Raw genomic sequence first — 17932 nt, forward strand, 5'->3', positions numbered from 1 at the left:
ATGAATGTCTTCTGCACCTCTAGCACTTATTACATTGAACATGGCATCAATTGTACAAATAAGAATTTCAAAATAGCAATAAAATGTTACCAAATGCTCAGTATGTAACAGTCGTACCTCCATAATATTTCTTCTCTCTCTCAATAAAACTAATTCATTTTCAAGCCGTTGAATCTCTTGCTTGAGACGTTGCATTTCATGTTCTGCAATTGTCTTGAAATGCTGTTCAGTTTCAAGTTCCTTTTCTCGGGCTCTTTTTAAAGACTAAAAGGAAGGATCATCCATCAATAGCTTTGTATTGCCTGCTTCTCATTAAGTATAACTAACGATGAAATGGCTTAAGGAAGAACACATCAAATGTAGCATTGACATAGCTCATACACAAAGGGATCTTGGGAACCACATCATGTATTATTACTTGATATTAACACGTTTCATCAACTATGCATAATTAAAATGTAAACCAGTACTGAACATTTTGAATAAAGCCTTAATTTGTGTTCAAAAACCAAGGTACATGTATCAAAACTAAATTTTGGTAAATTTTGATAAACCAACTCCACTTGGTTTCTGCAGTTCAAAGGACTAGGAGCCAGTCTATGGCTCTACCTCTAATGGGATCACATTAACACAGTTTACTCTCATCTTGCAGAATTTCAGTAGGCCCTTCCCTCCACAATTCCCTGGTCCATTCTCTTATCTTCACCTATCACTCCTTTCTCAAGGCATTTTCCACTGCAACCACAGGAGTTTTTGCAGCTGCATTTTTGTCTCTTTTGTTCCCACCAACCAAGACCCAAACAGTTCTTCCAGGTGAAACAATAACTCAGCTGCATTTTTCCAATTTAATCCAGTACATTCTGTGTTAATGACATGATCTCTTCTACACTGAGGAAATGAAATGCATTCAGGTAAGCCATCTAAAGAATACTGTCATTCAGTCCGCAAGATTAACATTAAGCTTCTTGTCAAATTTCACACATTCTCATTCTGATCTGACTTTAACCAGCAACGCACAACAGCAGCACATCTTTCATTTGAGTACACTGAAGCCTTCAGGACTCATTTCTAATGAATTTAGGTTACCACCCTTGTTTTTTCTCTCCACAAATATATTTTGCAGCTTAGGTTTGCATTCCTCCTTCTCTGTCTCTAACTGCCTGTTTTTAAGGTAATTGTTATCTTGTCAACTTGAACTGCATTCTTTTACAAACATTCTTCTATCTGACCATCTCACTTGCTGCAACATTACACAATTACTTCCTCACTTTTCTAATTGTGGTGAAAGTTTCTCGGCCTAAAGCTTAGATTCTGTCTTCCTCCTCACCAAAGCTGCTTGGCTTACTTAATGCTTCAAGTATTTTTGTAGAGTTTGTCATATAAACATTTGAAACTACACAGAAGTCCCAAGTTGAAATGGATAACTGCCATAACTTTTACTAAAATTCAAGACCTTAATAGTGTTATGAAAATCTTGCAAATGATCACACTGATGCCATACATTCAATGGCCACTTCATTAGGTACAGGAGGTACCTGAGTGTACATCTATGGTCTTCTGATGCTGTAGCCCATCTACTTTAAGGTTCAGAGATGCTCTCCTGCTGACCACTGTTGTAAAGCGTGGTTATTTGAGTTACTGTTGCCTTCCTGTTAGCTTGAACCAGTCTGGCCATTCTCCTCTGACCTCTCTCATTAACAAAGTGTTTTTGCCCACTGAATTTCTACTCAATGGGCATATTTTGTTTTTCACACCATTCTCTGCAAACTCGGGAGACTGTTTTCTGTGAAAATCTCAAGAGATCAGCAGTATCTGAGATACTCAAACCATCCCATTCATAAGCAATCATTCATCAGTCAAATTCAGTTAAATCACATTGATTCCCCATTCTGATGTCTGGTCTGAACCTCTTGACCATGTCTGCATGCTTTTATGCATGGAGTTGCGGCCACATCATTTGCTGATTAGACATTTGCAGTAACAAGCTGTTGTTCAGATGTACCTAAAAAAGTGACTACTGAACGTAGATTAAGGAATTTGAATCAGTACTAAATAATGCAAGACTGATCAGAATAATCTCATACTTATAGATTAATGCATACCTGTGTATTGGTTAACTCCCTACGAACATTCTGCAGATGCATTGTCATTGCCTGGATGCGATCCTCAAAATTTGTCAGCTGGTTTTCAAAGTTAGCTTTTTCTTTCTGCTTCTTTTGCACCTATGATAACAATGAAAAATAGAAAGTATCAATTTATTGGCATTCCATTTGGCTTCCATTTGACAAATACAGCTGTACAATTATTTCCAATAACTCAACATCCAGACTCATTTATCAGCTTCAAAGCATTCAATGTGATGTCACCTCCAGAAACATCTTATTATCTCCCCCCTTTCCCTTCATGATTCACTCCTCCATCTCTAACAATACCTACACTCATGTCCAAAACACCTTCCCCTGAAATTTATTTCCAGTTTATTGATAGAACATAGAACAGTACAGCATGTTATGGGCCCTTTGGCACACAAGGTTGTGCTTACGTACTGTATAAACCTATGATCAATCTAACTTGCCCTTCCCTCAAAGCCCACTACCCCCCCCCCCCTTTTTCTTACATTCATGTGCCAAACTTAGAGTCTTTTAACTGTCACTATTGTATTGGCCTCTACTACTACATCCTGCGGTGCGGCCAAGTTTGTGGATGATACAAAGATAGGTGGAGGAGCAGGTAGTATTAAAGAAGCAGGGAGTAAAAGACTTGGACAAATTAGAAGAGTTGGCAAATAAGTGGCAATCCTACTGCCAGATTCCCTAAAGGTTAACTTGTAAGCTGAGTCAATAGTAAGGAAGGGAATTGTTAGCATTCATTTCAAGAAGACTAGAATATGAAAGCAATGATGTAATCCCAAGGCTTTATAAGTCATTGGTCAGACTGCATTCAGAATACTGTGAGCAGTTTTGGGCCCCATATTTAAGAAAGCACATGCTGGAATAGGAGAGAGTCCATGAGAGGTTTACAAGAATGATTCTAGGAACAAAAGGGTTAATGCATGAGGTGTGTTTGATAGCTCTGGGCCCATACAGGCTTGAGTTTAGAAGAATGAGCTGGGATCTTATGAAAGCCCATTGAATATTGAAAGGCCAAGACAGAGTGGATATGGAGAGGATGTTTCCAATAATTGGAGACTGAAGGATCAGAGGGCAGAGCCTCAAGCTAGAAGAATGTCACTTTGGAACAAAGATTAGGAGGAATTTCTTTGGCCAGTGGGTGGTGGAACTGTGGAATTCATTGCTGTAGAGGCCAAGCAGAGGTTGTAGGTTCTTGATCGGTAAGGGCAGTAAAGATTACAGGGAAAAGGAAAGAAAATTGGATTGAGAGGGAAAATAAATCATAAGCCATCATATGGCTGACAAACTTGATAGGTCTCTCATCTGGTACTCCAGTTTTATTCCAAATCTGATCTTCCCAAACAGGATGGATGCAGGAACAATATATGATCTTGGCTTTACTGTCCAAACCCAAGATCATGGTCTCAAAAAAAGAGGCCTAAGCTACGGCTAAGAATCCTACCATTAACATATCTGTTTCCATTTCTGATGCAGCATCACCCCTTTTGTTAACCTTGTCTTTCTTCTTTCTTCAAAAATTTTTCTCTTATCTTTCCTCATTCTGATTAAATGTCATCAACCAGAAACATAAACTATTTTTCTCTCCACTGTTACTACCTGCTTAATAGTTCTTTCATTTACTATCTATGTAACTCAATAAAATGTTTTAATAGCCCAGTTACAGATATATAGTGAATCATAATTCCGAATATCAATGCATTCAAAGATCAGGTTGCTGTATAAACTCTTCTTGGGCTTCCGGTCGAGTACTGGTGTCAATTTTAACCAATCAGGGATGAAGATGGTGAAGCTTGTCATCAAAAAGTCTTAAAATTGACACTTGTATCCAGCTAGAAGCCTGAGAAGAGTTTATACGTCATATATACCAGAAAAGCACTATATCCTTTTTTTATCAGGTTGCTGTTTATTAACTACAGCTCAGTGTTCAACACAACCATACCCTCAGTTCTAATCAACAGACACCAAAACCTGGACCTCTGTACCTTCCTCTGCAATTGGATCTTTGACTTCCTCATGGAAGACCATAGTCACTGCAGATTGGAAATAACATCTCCTTCTCTCTGACAAATAACACTGGCGCACCTCAATGACTTGTACTGAGCCTACCGCTCTACTCTCTCTATGCCCACAAGTGTGTGGCTAGGCTAAGCTCAAACACCATTTATAAATTTTTTGATGACTATTGTTGGCACCATCAAGTAGCACGCACAGGAGCCTAAAGAGGTGCACTCAATGTTTCAGGAACAGCTTCTTCCCCTCCACCATCAGGCTTCTGAATGGAAAATGAACTCATGTACACTACCTCACTATTTTTCTTCTTTATTTTTGCTCTCTTTTGCACTACTTACTTAACAGTTATATATTGTAATTTATGGTTTTATTTATTATATATTGCAACCTCCTGCTGTTGCAAGCCAAAAATAATTCCACGACAGTCTGTGATTTTTAAACCACATTCTGATTCTGAGATCTGACACATGGATTCAATCTTTAATTCTAACACACCATAATTACAGCCCATATTTTTACTGTGCTGCTCAAAAGTTAGTAATTGCTTATTTTATCTTTGAATATAACTGTAAAAATATAAGTGCATTCAACATGAAATGCTTGAGGAACTCAGCAGGTCAGGCAGATGAGCCCTGATGAAGGGTCCAGCTCCCAAATGTGTCTCTTTATTCCTCTCCATAGATGTTGGCTGACCTGCTGAGTTCCTCCAGCATTTTGTGTGTGTGTTACTCTGGATTTCCAGCAGCTGAAGAATCTCTTGTGTTTACACATGTATTCAACATGCTTTTATTGATTTCTAGAAAAGATGCTCTTTGGTATCGGTGGAAATTGCCAGTTTCGTTCATATTTCCTCACTGAGAGCTATCATTCACTTTATGAATTGATCCCACATGAGTTATAGGAATGTTTCCATGTGTAACATCCAGAGAATATACATACCTATTTGTTGATAAATAAATCGAATGGAATCATTCCAACAATTTATCTATATATACGGTTTATTTAAACCTCAGTATGCTTTTCCATGTTGGTAAAAGTAAAGGTAACTTTTCAGACGCACATTTGTGGTTAGGAATTGGAAAATAGAAATCAAATGATCATATAATGACGCAAATTGCACAGAATAAAAATTTCGTTTCGCTGGTGTGATCACAGAATGTTAACTAAATTAATTTCAATGCTACTGGCTGATTTTTTTTTTAGAAGAATCAAACAGGGCTCGCTCTTCTTCACCAGTGTGACGATAAGACCTTAGTTGGAAAATGTAGGATTCGATTTGCTCAACAAAAAGCAGCACTGAGGGATACCAACACCGCAGAAGCAACCGGACAAGCGGCTAACTCGGCAGCCAGCCTCCGGTGAACGGCGGGTCCAGTGGCCCACAGCCTCCGCCACTTACTTCATCCTCCAAAGCCTTGTTTTCGACGTTTGCCACAGGTATGGCGAAGCCATTGTCCCAATCTATTTCGCACAGAACAGCGTTCGTCATTTTCCGAGCTTTGCACCAACGGGCACTATGCGGGTCTGAAGAAGCGAGTTGCCCTGGAGACCCAAGCGTCCGGTTGTAAACAGCAGGTACTTCCGGCCGCTGGTCGGAGGAAAGCCGCTAGAGGGCGCTCAGTGCCCGCAAGGAGCTTCAGTCAGCTGTGTGCAAGACCCCGCCAGTTGTTTCCATCACAGGCCCATGAGCTCTGTTGCATTTTGCTTTAAACAAGCACGTTTACAGAGCAAGTTTTGTGTTTCTGAAAGACATCATCAAACAAATCTGACACCCAACTACAGACGCAAAATGCTGTTCGACTTAACATGTCAGGCAGTACTATCCCTGGAGGGAAAAGGACAGTCGATGTTTTGGATCGAGTCTCTTCGTCCCGAAACGCCGACTGTTTATTTCCGTCTATACATGCTGCTCGACTTGCTGAGTTCCTCCAGCATTTTGAGCATGTTCTCAAGCTTTCCAGCATCTGCAGAATTTCTTGTGTGTGACACCGAATGACATGAGAATGTTCTGGTGCAAGAGCCCGAGGGGTGATAACAGGAAGGGCATGGAGAAAGAATGGTTCCTCTTGCAGGAGAAACGCCAAGGGTTACGGTTTTTAAAATACAGAGCCGCCTATTTAAAGTAGATAAAGCAGAATTATTTTCCCTTGGGGTTGTCAATCTTTGGACCCCTTTTCCTCAACAGATAATGCGTGATTACCTTTAAGGCAGAGGTTGACAGATTCTCAATGAGATGAGCAGTGAAAGTTTACACGGAATGCACTGTTGAGGTTACAGACATGATTTTATTAAATTGTTTGAGGAGATTTTTGATCTATTCCTGTTCTTAATTTGCATTTTTGAGTGTTTGAACCTGAAATTTGATCAAAGAAGCCATGAGTTTACAGATGCAGATATCACTCAGAGTTTGATCACCTTTGTAACATTGCCAATTTCATTCCTGCCTCCTCTTGTTTTCTGCTGAAATCTTTATCCTTGTGCTTTACTATCTCTTTACTATTTATTCTAGAACACTCTTGGCCAGTCTCCTTTGAAACATCATATTTCAGTGCTGTGTCTGAAGTAGTACCATCTCATTGTTTGTTGACACACAATTGCTTCAAGCTAAACATCCATATGATTTTAAGGCTCTCATCCTTGTTTTCTGGTTCCTTCAATGCTTTACTCAATTCTTGTTATTATTTCTCCAGCTCAATAACTCTCTAAGTTGTTGACTACCTCACACTCCTCCAAATCCAGTATTTCAAATGTCAGTTTATTCTCATATGTGCAAGAACTTGTATGCACAGTTGCAATGAAAAACTTGCAAACAGCAGCATCACAAGCACATAGCATCAGATACACTATACACAAGAAAGACATGAATTATACAAGAAAGAACACAACTACAGCAAAGAGTTCATAATGTTGCTATGCTGAAGTAGAGATCAGAGTTGTGCAGAACTAAACTGTTACAGTGGAGTAGCTGTTCTTGAACTTGGTGGTAACTTCCTGTATATTTGGATTGCCGTACCAGATCATGACACAATCAGTCAGAATACTTTCACCAGCACATCCATAGAAGTTTGTTAAAAGTGTTCAGTGACATGCTGAACCTTCTAGTTTACTTTGAAGAAAGCCAAGATGCTGGTCTGTGATTGAGTGATTATCTATGCACTAAAAGATTCAAAAACTTTATTGTCATTCTAACCATACATCAGTTCTGCAGGGCAGAATGAGACAGTGTTTCCCAGGAGCAGTGCAATCATAACATAACAAACGCAACACTAAATAGTAAACATAACAATAAATAGTAAAACACAACAGCCACATGTCAGTTAAAAACAAGTTATAAGTGTCCAGTGCAAGTTAAAAGTGTCCAAAGCAGAGTCAGGTAGAGCAGCTATTTAGCAGTCTTACTGCCTGTGGGAGGAAGCTGTTCAGTAGCCTTGTGATTTTAGTTTCGATGCTCCTGTAACGTTTGCCCGATGGCAGAAGAACAAACAGTTCATGGAGAGGGTGTGAGGGGTCTTTAATGATGTACCGTGTCTTCTGGAGGCATCGACTCTGAAAGAGGTCTTGGACAGAAGGTAGGGAGATCCCAATAACCTTCTCTGCTCCCCTAACCACCCTCTGCAAGGCTTTTTTGTCGGCAGCACTGCAGCTGGAGTACCAGGTTGTGATGCAAAAGGTCAGCACACTCTCAACCACTCCTCTGTAGAATGTAGTTAATGCACTAGGCCTAAGACCTAGATAAACTTCACCCAGGCTATGCCCTTAAATTCTGTAATTCCACCCATAGTTCTCTCCACTCCCTTTCTTCATTCAAAATGCCATTTGACAACTTTGATAACATTGCACCCAATTTATGTCAACTTCTGTTTGATAATACCTCTCTGAATTGCCTTGAAATATACTTACATTATTACAAATTATGTTAATGCGCATTCATTGCAAACCAGGGTATAGACTACCATACATTGTATGTTTTTTTTAAAATTTAGGAAGGCAGATATTTTCTGTTCAATTTATTCTAATGTAGAAATGCTAAATTCTTAATTTTATTTGCAGCCATAAACTAAGAATTCAATATCAATACTGTCAATCAGTCACCCGGAAAGGATTCAAACTCCTTCGATCAGGTATGTATGATCTTCTTTTCCATGTTAGGATTCTCTGAATTGGTCAAAGCAGAGCCAAAACTCTTGGAAATACAAATAATTGTGGTGGTGAAATTGTGTTCCATTGTAAATTGTGTTTTTTGCAAAATATCAAATTATCATTCTGTTTCTTGTTCTAAGCAGAAAGAAATGCTCATTTTCTTCTGAATTATCTCAAGTTACTTTTTCAAAATCCTTTCATGGGATATAGGCATTGTTAATAGTGCCAGTGTACACTTCTCTGGCCTGATTATCTTTGGAAAATGATAGTGAGCCATTTTTCTGAATCACTACACTTTCTGCAGTAAAGATATTTCCATGGTGCTGTTCAAGGTGGATTAATAGGATACTTATCCAACTACAAAGGTGTCAATTTTCAATGTTAATCTTTCAGTTACTAGGGGTTCAACCCAATGTCCTAGTTTTTTCCATGTTCTCAAAGACACCTTAGGGAGTTTCTGCATTTAATTTTGTGGATGGAACATTGCAGCCAAAGTGTGTTACTGGTAGGGAAAGAACTCAAAGTTAAAGGGGGTTGTGTAGTCCTCAATAATACCAAGTCTGCATTGTCAAAACTGCACTCATTCTGCAAATGGGGAGCATTTCATTATATTCCTGGTCCATGCCTGGCAGATGAGATGCTTTGGGGAGTCAAGAGGAGAATCAGCTGCCAAAGAATATCCAAACTCTAGGTTGTTTTTGTTGCTGCCATATTTATGAATCTTTTTGGCACCTTTGATCACATTTCTATTCTAATTTTTCAAATTATTTTTATATTTTATGGATATGTTAAAGATAGTTTATTTAATGAAAATAAACTATTTAATGAAAATGTAACCGATTGTTTAAGATTTCATAGTGAAGCAAGGACTAATGGATATCTTTGACTGAGTTGAAGGATGTTTCAATGCACATATAAACGAGTCAATTAGCAAATGTACCTGAGCCATTTTCCTCAGTCCTTTCCTCTATTATTAAAGTGATGGCAAAAGTATCTATTTTACTTTCAGTTTTACAATGTTGCTATTGATTAGGCTTTTATATGCCTCTGGAAGATATTGTACAATGTTAGAAAATTATTTCAAATTATGGAGAAATGTTTACAGGACTTTAAAACTCGAATTAAATCTTGATATTTTATGGACATTCATGATTACGAATACAGTCCCTGCAGTTTATCTTATATCAGTACAACTTAGTTAAATATTTAACTATAACTCACTGACAATCATCTTATATCTAATGCATAAAATGTAAGTCCACATGACATGCCCATACTAACGCTCAATGTAAAATACTAACTTTGAAATTTAAAATGGGAATTAGAAAAACTGATATTTTTAATGAGAATATTCTGTCAACTTATTAAGTGAAGCTAAATTTTGGATTAAATGTTATATGACTCAGGGATGTCTTCAATCATTTGGGCAAATATCTTAGTTTTATTAAGTACCAGGATTTAGTACATTTAATTAGAAACCCAGGGAACTAATTGAAAACACTGATTCATTTTTCCTCAGCCTTAACTATTTTCAGAAAGGAGTCTCCAGTGTACACTAAGGTAATGTACCAAACCATAAGAACTCAAATTAATACCGCCCAACTAAAAATGATAAAATTTAAAAATGATTTATCTGATTGCAGTTCAATTAAATACAAATTTAAGCTACTACTACAATGTTAGTGACAAGTGAGTCCAATTGGAGATCTTTCTGATTTTTTATTAAATTTTCTGATTTAAGATCCAGTTAGAAGAAATTTGAATAGAAAATATTACAACAATGATGCAAAACCATACACGGTGTAAAGAATTTTAAGCAAGTGGGGTTTATTTCAAAATGCTGACTCCAGCAGTCAGAGTAACGGGTTGCCTAAATCCAGCAGAGAGATAGGAAGACTTTTCTAATTTGCGTTTCCTCTTTTTTAATAATAGCTGTGCATAAGTAATTTATGAAAGGCCAACCAGGCAGTTGGCAACAGAAAATTAAACTCATTTTATCTGAAAGCAGGTGGATTTCTATACATCATTAGCATGCATAGAATTTGCACAATGTTATTTTTAGTTCTGATGGAATGTAACCAAATAATATGAGTTTTCCTTAGACACGAGTGAAATTTTTAGATAAAAGTGTCTGCCTCTTGCAATTTTCTGCAAATGGAAACTAATTCCATGAAGCTTCTTATTACAGGAAAGACTCATTTCGTTTGCATTAGAGACTGACATAAGTGACATTAGGATCTTACTAACACGTATTCTGAAATGCTGTGTAGTCTTTAATATCATTAGTGAATCCCTCAGCAGTATCAGCCGTTTTGCTTCTTACCTATCAAACTAAATGCAAATGCTATTTTATTTAATATTATTTTCCACCCGACTGAGGAGGTTTCTCACTTTTTAATGGTCAGCACTATGTTTTTTTTACTGTTAGTATTAAATGCAGCAAGCACATTCATTTTTATTTGAGTGCATAAGCATACTAAACTGATGACTTTGAGGCTATATTATGAAGTGATTATTCCACACATGATAATAAAGTTTATTTGAAAGTAATTGCACAGCACACATAAATTGTTTTACATACTTTCTAACGTTTCCACTTACTTAGCCCATGTCCTGCTGAATGTACAAAACTCTCCACAGATACCTAATGCTGTGATAATTAACTGCGACTTACGGTTGTACCATAGTTAAAGTATACATTTTTCACTATTGGTCTGTCATACTGAATGGCAATGAAACATGACAACTTGTTACTTTTTATGCTGTTGTTTTATATATTTCCTATTTTAAACTAATGTTTACCTGCACAGAGAATATATATTTTGGAAATTCTGCTTGAGCTTTACAATACTGGCACCATAGTTGCAGGAAGTAAAGTATAAATATAAAATGTAACAGTACATCAGCTTTGAGTAGATTAGGAAAAAAAATTCAGAATGTTATCATAATATTCAGTGCGGCATATTCAGGACTTCTGTTGCCCAGTTTTAACTACACTGCTGAAGATACCAGTTAATTCTGCTGATTTATGGAAATACTGTATCAGTATCACCAAAAGCATCAGGAACATCTAAAAAGCTTATTATAAGCTTTAGCTGAAATGGTATGAGGTTTGAATTTCTGCAATGATCATAAACTGCAAAGAGAAATCCTAATTCAGCAGAAATGTAGTGTCTCTAATCATAAAACTTTAATACAGCAGCATCAATTTTAGAGGATTGGCTTGTGCAATTTACTGTAACAAACATAGACGTCAAGGTATACATAACTGAAAAACTGATATAACAAGGCTGAAATTGTGGGAGTTCCATTTATAACCAAGGCATACAAGTTTCTTTGCTCTATTAAATGTATTCCTACTTCCAATTGCCCATCTCCAAATTCAGCAATCTTTTCCTGTTGTTGCCTGTTAATTACAAAAACTTAAGAGCTGAAAGTAAAATGATCATAACCCCATGAAAAGTATTACATAGATCGATGTCCAGGACCAGAATGCAAGGTTGGAAGTTTCTATTTTATTTTATTTACATAGTTTCGGAATTTATTGCCAAGAATGGTTAGGGAATGTAGAGGAGGCTTGACCTAAAAGCAGAGCTGTGAAGGTGATTTTGTGGTGAACAATAACTTTAATAATCAACTACAAAATAACAAGCCATGAGGGGGCACAAAAACAAGAGAGACCAGATACTGAACAGCACAGACAACAAGGTAACTGAATGCTAGGAGCAGTTGATAGGGGCTGGCTGGTTCATATGAGTGATCAAGTATTGTGGATGAGTGCTGGGTTTAAATAGGCTGCAGGTGATGCGTTGGAAAGGAGTGGCAAGTTACCTCTGTTAGCTAGGTGGAGACTGGGAGGAGTTTGCATGTGCAGGCCTGACAACCACCCCATGCACCACTACTGCTGGCCACAACAGTCCAGGGTAAACCCGATGGCTCCTTGATGATGGATCCAAGAAGTAACTGGACAGCACCGTAGATTTCTCCTCTGGGCCATATCCTTCCCAGTCGACCAGATACTGCACATCCCATCCACGATGATGTGAATCCATCAACTGGCAAACAGTGTACATTGGGACACCTTCCAGCATCTTAAATCCAGAGGTGCAGGCTCAGGTGAGTTCAGTGGTCCATAGACAACAGGCTTGAGACTGGACACATGGAAGGGAAGTGTGATCCTAAGGAGCAGTGGCAGATGGAGATGATGGGTGACTGGATTGATGGGATGAGTTATCTTGCAGGGATGATAATTGAATTGAATCGATTGATCTTTATTGTCATTATACATAGGTACAATGAAACTCTGTTTGGCTTCCTCTCAGCCAATCAAACAAAGCGATAGATAAAAACAAGACAGTAATAGAAAAACAGTATTAAATAGATAAGTAGCAGAAAATAAGTTGCAGCAGCACCAGAATATCACAGTAATGCACAAAGTGCCGTTAGTGCAAGTATTTGAGTCCTTGTGTGTGCATGAGTGTGCTCACAGTTTCAGTCCTTGTTCTGTGGGAGTGGTGTGATGGAGGCCACAGCTCTGGGGTAGAAGCTGTTCCTCAGTCTATTTGATCTGGCTTTTAGTGTCCTGAACCTTTTGCTGGACGGCAGTGGGTCAAACAGGGAGTGGCCGGGGTGTGTGGTGTCTCTGGCTCTGCTGATTATTTTCCTCCTGAGTCTGCTGGACTAGATGGTGTCCAGTCCTGGGAGCTCCATCCCGACAATTTGCTGGGCCGCCTTCACCACGCGATGCAGGTCTTGTCGCTCAGTGGCTGTGTAGCTGGCATACCACACTGTGGCGTTGTTGGTCAGGATGGTTTCAATTGTGCTTCTGTAGAAGTTAAGCAACAGCTTTTGTGGGAGTTTGGCCTGTTTCAGCTTTCTGAGGACGAAGAGTCTTTGTTGTGCCTTTTTTACAAGCAGCGAGGTGTTGGTGGTCCATGTCAGCGAGGTGTTGGTGGTCCATAAGTGATTGGATTGATGGGATGAGTAATCTTGCAGGGATGATAAGTGATTGGATTGATGGGATGAGTAATCTTGCAGGGATGATAAGTGATTGGATTGATGGGATGAGTAATCTTGCAGGGATGATAAGTGATTGGATTGATGGGATGAGTAATCTTGCAGGGATGATAAGTGACTGGATTGATGGGATGAGTAATCTTGCAGGGATGCTAAGTGACTGGATTGATGGGATGAGTAATCTTGCAGGGATGATAAGTGATTGGATTGATGGATTGAGTAATCTTGCAGGGATGATAAGTGATTGGATTGATGGGATGAGTAATCTTGCAGGGATGATAAGTGATTGGATTGATGGGATGAGTAATCTTGCAGGGATGATAAGTGATTGGATTGATGGGATGAGTAATCTTGCAGGGATGATAAGTGATTGGATTGATGGGATGAGTAATCTTGCAGGGATGATAAGTGATTGGATTGATGGGATGAGTAATCTTGCAGGGATGATAAGTGACTGGATTGATGGGATGAGTAATCTTGCAGGGATGCTAAGTGACTGGATTGATGGGATGAGTAATCTTGCAGGGATGATAAGTGATTGGATTGATGGGATGAGTAATCTTGCAGGGATGATAAGTGATTGGATTGATGGATTGAGTAATCTTGCAGGGATGATAAGTGATTGGATTGATGGGATGAGTAATCTTGCAGGGATGATAAGTGATTGGATTGATGGGATGAGTAATCTTGCAGGGATGATAAGTGATTGGATTGATGGGATGAGTAATCTTGCAGGGATGATAAGTGATTGGATTGATGGGATGAGTAATCTTGCAGGGATGATAAGTGATTGGATTGATGGGATGAGTAATCTTGCAGGGATGATAAGTGATTGGATTGATGGGATGAGTAATCTTGCAGGGATGATAAGTGATTGGATTGATGGGATGAGTAATCTTGCAGGGATGATAAGTGATTGGATTGATGGGATGAGTAATCTTGCAGGGATGATAAGTGATTGGATTGATGGGATGAGTAATCTTGCAGGGATGATAAGTGATTGGATTGATGGGATGAGTAATCTTGCAGGGATGATAAGTGATTGGATTGATGGGATGAGTAATCTTGCAGGGATGATAAGTGATTGGATTGATGGGATGAGTAATCTTGCAGGGATGATAAGTGATTGGATTGATGGGATGAGTAATCTTACACGAGGAAATCTGCAGATGCTGGAAATTCAAACAACAGCACACAGAAAATGCTGGTGGAACACACCAGGCCAGGCAGCATCGATAGGGAGAAGCGCTGCCAATGTCTCGGGCCTCGACCTGCTGTGTTCTACAGGGATGATAAATGATTGGGTTGATGGGATGAATAACCTTGCAGGAACCAGCGAATCACAGCAAGAGCTCGCAGGAGTTGCTGCTCAGGGACAGATCTCGGGTAGACAGCCAGACACGAGCCCCATGCCCCATGCCAGACAAGTCTGGCTGGGCGCCACTGGTGGTTGGCCTAGAGACAGTAGGCACGGTTGGCAGCTAGGATGACCCTCTGTGCCCTCTTCCATGCATTCCAGCAACAGGGTACCTGATCCCAGATTGACGGCTCCTCCATGGGAAACAACGGGATTTGGTACCCATGAAGCACTTCAAAGGGTGACGTACCTATGGCAGGAGAAATGTGTAGATTGTGGGACAGCTTGGCCCAGAGCAGAGACTTCTTCCATGTGGAAGGGTTAGAGGTGGCAAAGCATTGAAGGGACTTACTGTCCATTGATCTGTGGATGATAGCCAAAGGGCAAACTCACTGACGAGTGGAGGAGGAAGCAGAAGGCTCATCAAAAGCAGGAAATTAATTGTGGGCCCTGGTTGGGCACAATGTCCCGGGGAAAGTTGTGGAGGCAAACTACATGTTGGAGAACCAGGTCTGCTGCCTCAACGCCTGACGGAAGTTTGGGGAGAGCAATGAAGTAGGCCACTTTGAAGAACCTGCCCACCACTGTCATGACCACCTTCGTCCTATCAGAAGGTGGCAAACCTATGATGAAATCTATGGTGAGGTGAAACCACAGGTGTTGAGGGACCAGCAGGGGTTGTAGGAGCCAAAGGGCTTCTGGTTGTAGGAATTGGACTGGGCACATTGAGGGGAAGTAAACAACAAACTGACTTAGATCTGTGATCATGGTGGCACACCAGAACCAGTATCACAGAAAACCCAGAGCCAGTCACGCACCTGGATGGCGAGAGAGGGGTGAGGAATGGGTCTCAGTGCGCATGGCCGCCAGCACATACATGCGATCGTTAGGTGCCACCGCCGGAGCTGGCTCGTGCTGTAGGGCCAGGCACATCCGGTTCTCTAGGTCCCAGGCAATTAGGCCAAGGATCTGTCTTTCAGTTGGGTTGAATTGTCATGACAGGGCATCTGCCTTTTGTATTCTTGGTTGGAATTGAATTGCTTAAAGAAAGGGCCCAGTGAGCCTGATGTGGTTTGAGTTGGTGTGTCTGTTGAATGGATATAGGTTTCTGGTGATCAGTCTAGATCAGGAAGGGCTTGGGGTTTTCCATCAGCCAATGTCTCCATTCCTTCAAGGCCTATTTAATGCTGAGCAGATTCCTGTCTGCTACTCCATAATGGTGCTGTGTAGAGTGGAACTTGTGCAAGAGCAAGGCACAAGGGTGTGTCTTCCCATCTAGGTGCATCCACCTCTACCACAAAAGCTCTGGAGGGGTTCAGATGGTGGAGAGTGAAGCAGTAGTGAAGTGATTTGTGGTCCGCAGGAGCATTCCAGGTTGTCCATGAGGTAGGTGACTTGGTGAGGGAGGTGAGAGAAGCAGTGATTTGGCTGTAGTTTCTGATGAACCAGCAAAAGAAACTGGAGAAGCCCAAGAAGCTCTGTAGCTGTTTCAGGGAGCACAGTGGGGCCATTTAACAATGGTGCATGCTTTCTCTGGATCCAAAGTTATGCCTTGCATTGAAAAGATGTAACCCAAGAATGAAATGACCGGGGTGGGGAAACTGGCATTTTTCTAACTTTCAGTGCAGTTGGTTCTCAAGGAAATGCTGAAGGATTGATTGGATGTGGTCTTGGAGGACCTTGGAGAGGATGAGTATGGTGTCAAGGTGGACAAACACATAATTCTGTAGCTTGTCTTGGAGGATTTTGTTGATGAAAGCTTGGAAAATGGCTGGACTGTTGGAGTATCTGAAAGGCATCACCTGGTATTTGTAGAGGTTAGTGGACATTATGAATGCTGTCTTCCACTCCTTCCACTAGCGGACATGGATCAGGTTGTACGCATTCTATAGATCCAGTTTGGTGATGATCAGGGCACAATGGACTGTTTCAAATGCACTATCCATCAAGAGGAGAGGGTAGTGGTTCTTAAAGGTGATTTTGTTGAGTCCACGGTAGTCAATGCAAGGACAAAAACCCCCATCTTCATTCTTGAAAAAGGAGAATCCTGCACTGGCTGGGGACCAGAATGTTCCAATGAAACTGTGCTGTAATGCTTTGGTGATGTAGTCATTCATGGCTTGGGTCTCAGCAGGGGAGAGGGAGAACAGATAACATTGGGTTTTGGAGGGTTAGTACCTGGGGGGAAATTGAATGTGCATTTGTGAGGTCTGTGAGGCAGCAGGGTTATGGCTTCCATTTTACTAATGGAGAAGTCATACTATTCTGTGGGATTTGGTGAGTTTGAGGGCTTCCTTCATCTCCATAGATTCATGGTGTGAAGTCAACAGGGTTTGCAGGCAATTGGTCTGGCAAGTGGGTCCACAACTCAGCACTGAAACAGTTGACCAGGTGAAGTGAGGGTCATGAGTGGAGAGCCAGGGGTTACACAAGATGAAAGGAGTGCTGGGGTGAGTCGATAGGGAGGACTCGTGGTGCTCTCCGATACTAAGTGCAAAGGCTGTGTGCACGCTGTAACCATTCCAGATCCCAAGAGACATCCATCAATGGTCGCAATGAAGAGGGAGTGAGAGATAGGTTTGGTAGGAAGTCCAAGCTGCACAAATAATCTGGACCAGGAAGTTGCTTGCAGCACCAGACTCCAGCAGAGCCTCCTGTGTACATAGAGCCATTGAGGTGTGGAAGACAGAGTGTGTTGGGCTCTGGCACTGGAACGAGGGGCTGATGGGGAGAGCTTACCATATAGAAGGCCTCTTGCCTCTACTTGGTTTTGCCATTTCCCCAGTGCAGTGGGCATTTGATGTATGGGTGATCAGCTACTCTGCAGAAATTGTTCCTCCACTGATGCTCACGCTCTTGGGGGTGATTAAGGAAGCTCTTCCTAACTATGATGATTTTGGAGGCATCAATGATGAGGGTCCTGCAGTCTGAAATTGCTCTGAGAACAGAACTGGGGTTCTGGCTGATGAGCTGAGGGGTTGTTCCATAAGATGCTTGTCAATACAGAGGGCCATTGTGATGTGGCTTTTCAGGTCAATGGGCATCTCCTGGTAGACAGCTCATCTTTCAAGCACTCTGAGAGGCCATGATGGTAATGGGCCTGCAGAACTTCTGCATTCCAACCTCACCCTGCAATGAGAATTTTGAATTCCATGGTGTAATATGGCATCAAGCCTGAGCCTTGATTCAGGTGAAATAATCAGTCTGTTACCCCTTCTTTTGCTTCATGGATGGTCAAAAACCCAGCACATCTCAGAGGTGAATTCCTCATACTTAT

General features: G+C 40.7%; 1 protein-coding gene across 2 annotated transcripts in view; it reads right to left on the reverse strand.

Moving 5' to 3' along the window:
* The window catches only part of ccdc39 (coiled-coil domain containing 39), a 133897-nt gene extending 128191 nt beyond the window's left edge, over positions 1–5706 (reverse strand). The window contains exons 1-3 of one of the 2 annotated variants that reach the window (XM_059944769.1): positions 5542–5705; positions 2103–2222; positions 118–264 (exon numbers count right to left, since the gene is read on the reverse strand). In XM_059944769.1, the coding sequence (XP_059800752.1) occupies positions 118–264; positions 2103–2222; positions 5542–5631 (357 nt within the window). In that variant the 5' untranslated portion in view covers positions 5632–5705. Of the gene's footprint in view, positions 1–117; positions 265–2102; positions 2223–5541 lie in introns of both variants that reach the window. The other variant, XM_059944778.1, reaches the window with a different exon arrangement.
* Positions 5707–17932: the final 12226 nt, after the last annotated feature.

The sequence above is a fragment of the Hypanus sabinus genome, chromosome 2 (genome assembly GCF_030144855.1).
Source record: "Hypanus sabinus isolate sHypSab1 chromosome 2, sHypSab1.hap1, whole genome shotgun sequence".
NCBI lineage: Eukaryota > Metazoa > Chordata > Chondrichthyes > Myliobatiformes > Dasyatidae > Hypanus > Hypanus sabinus.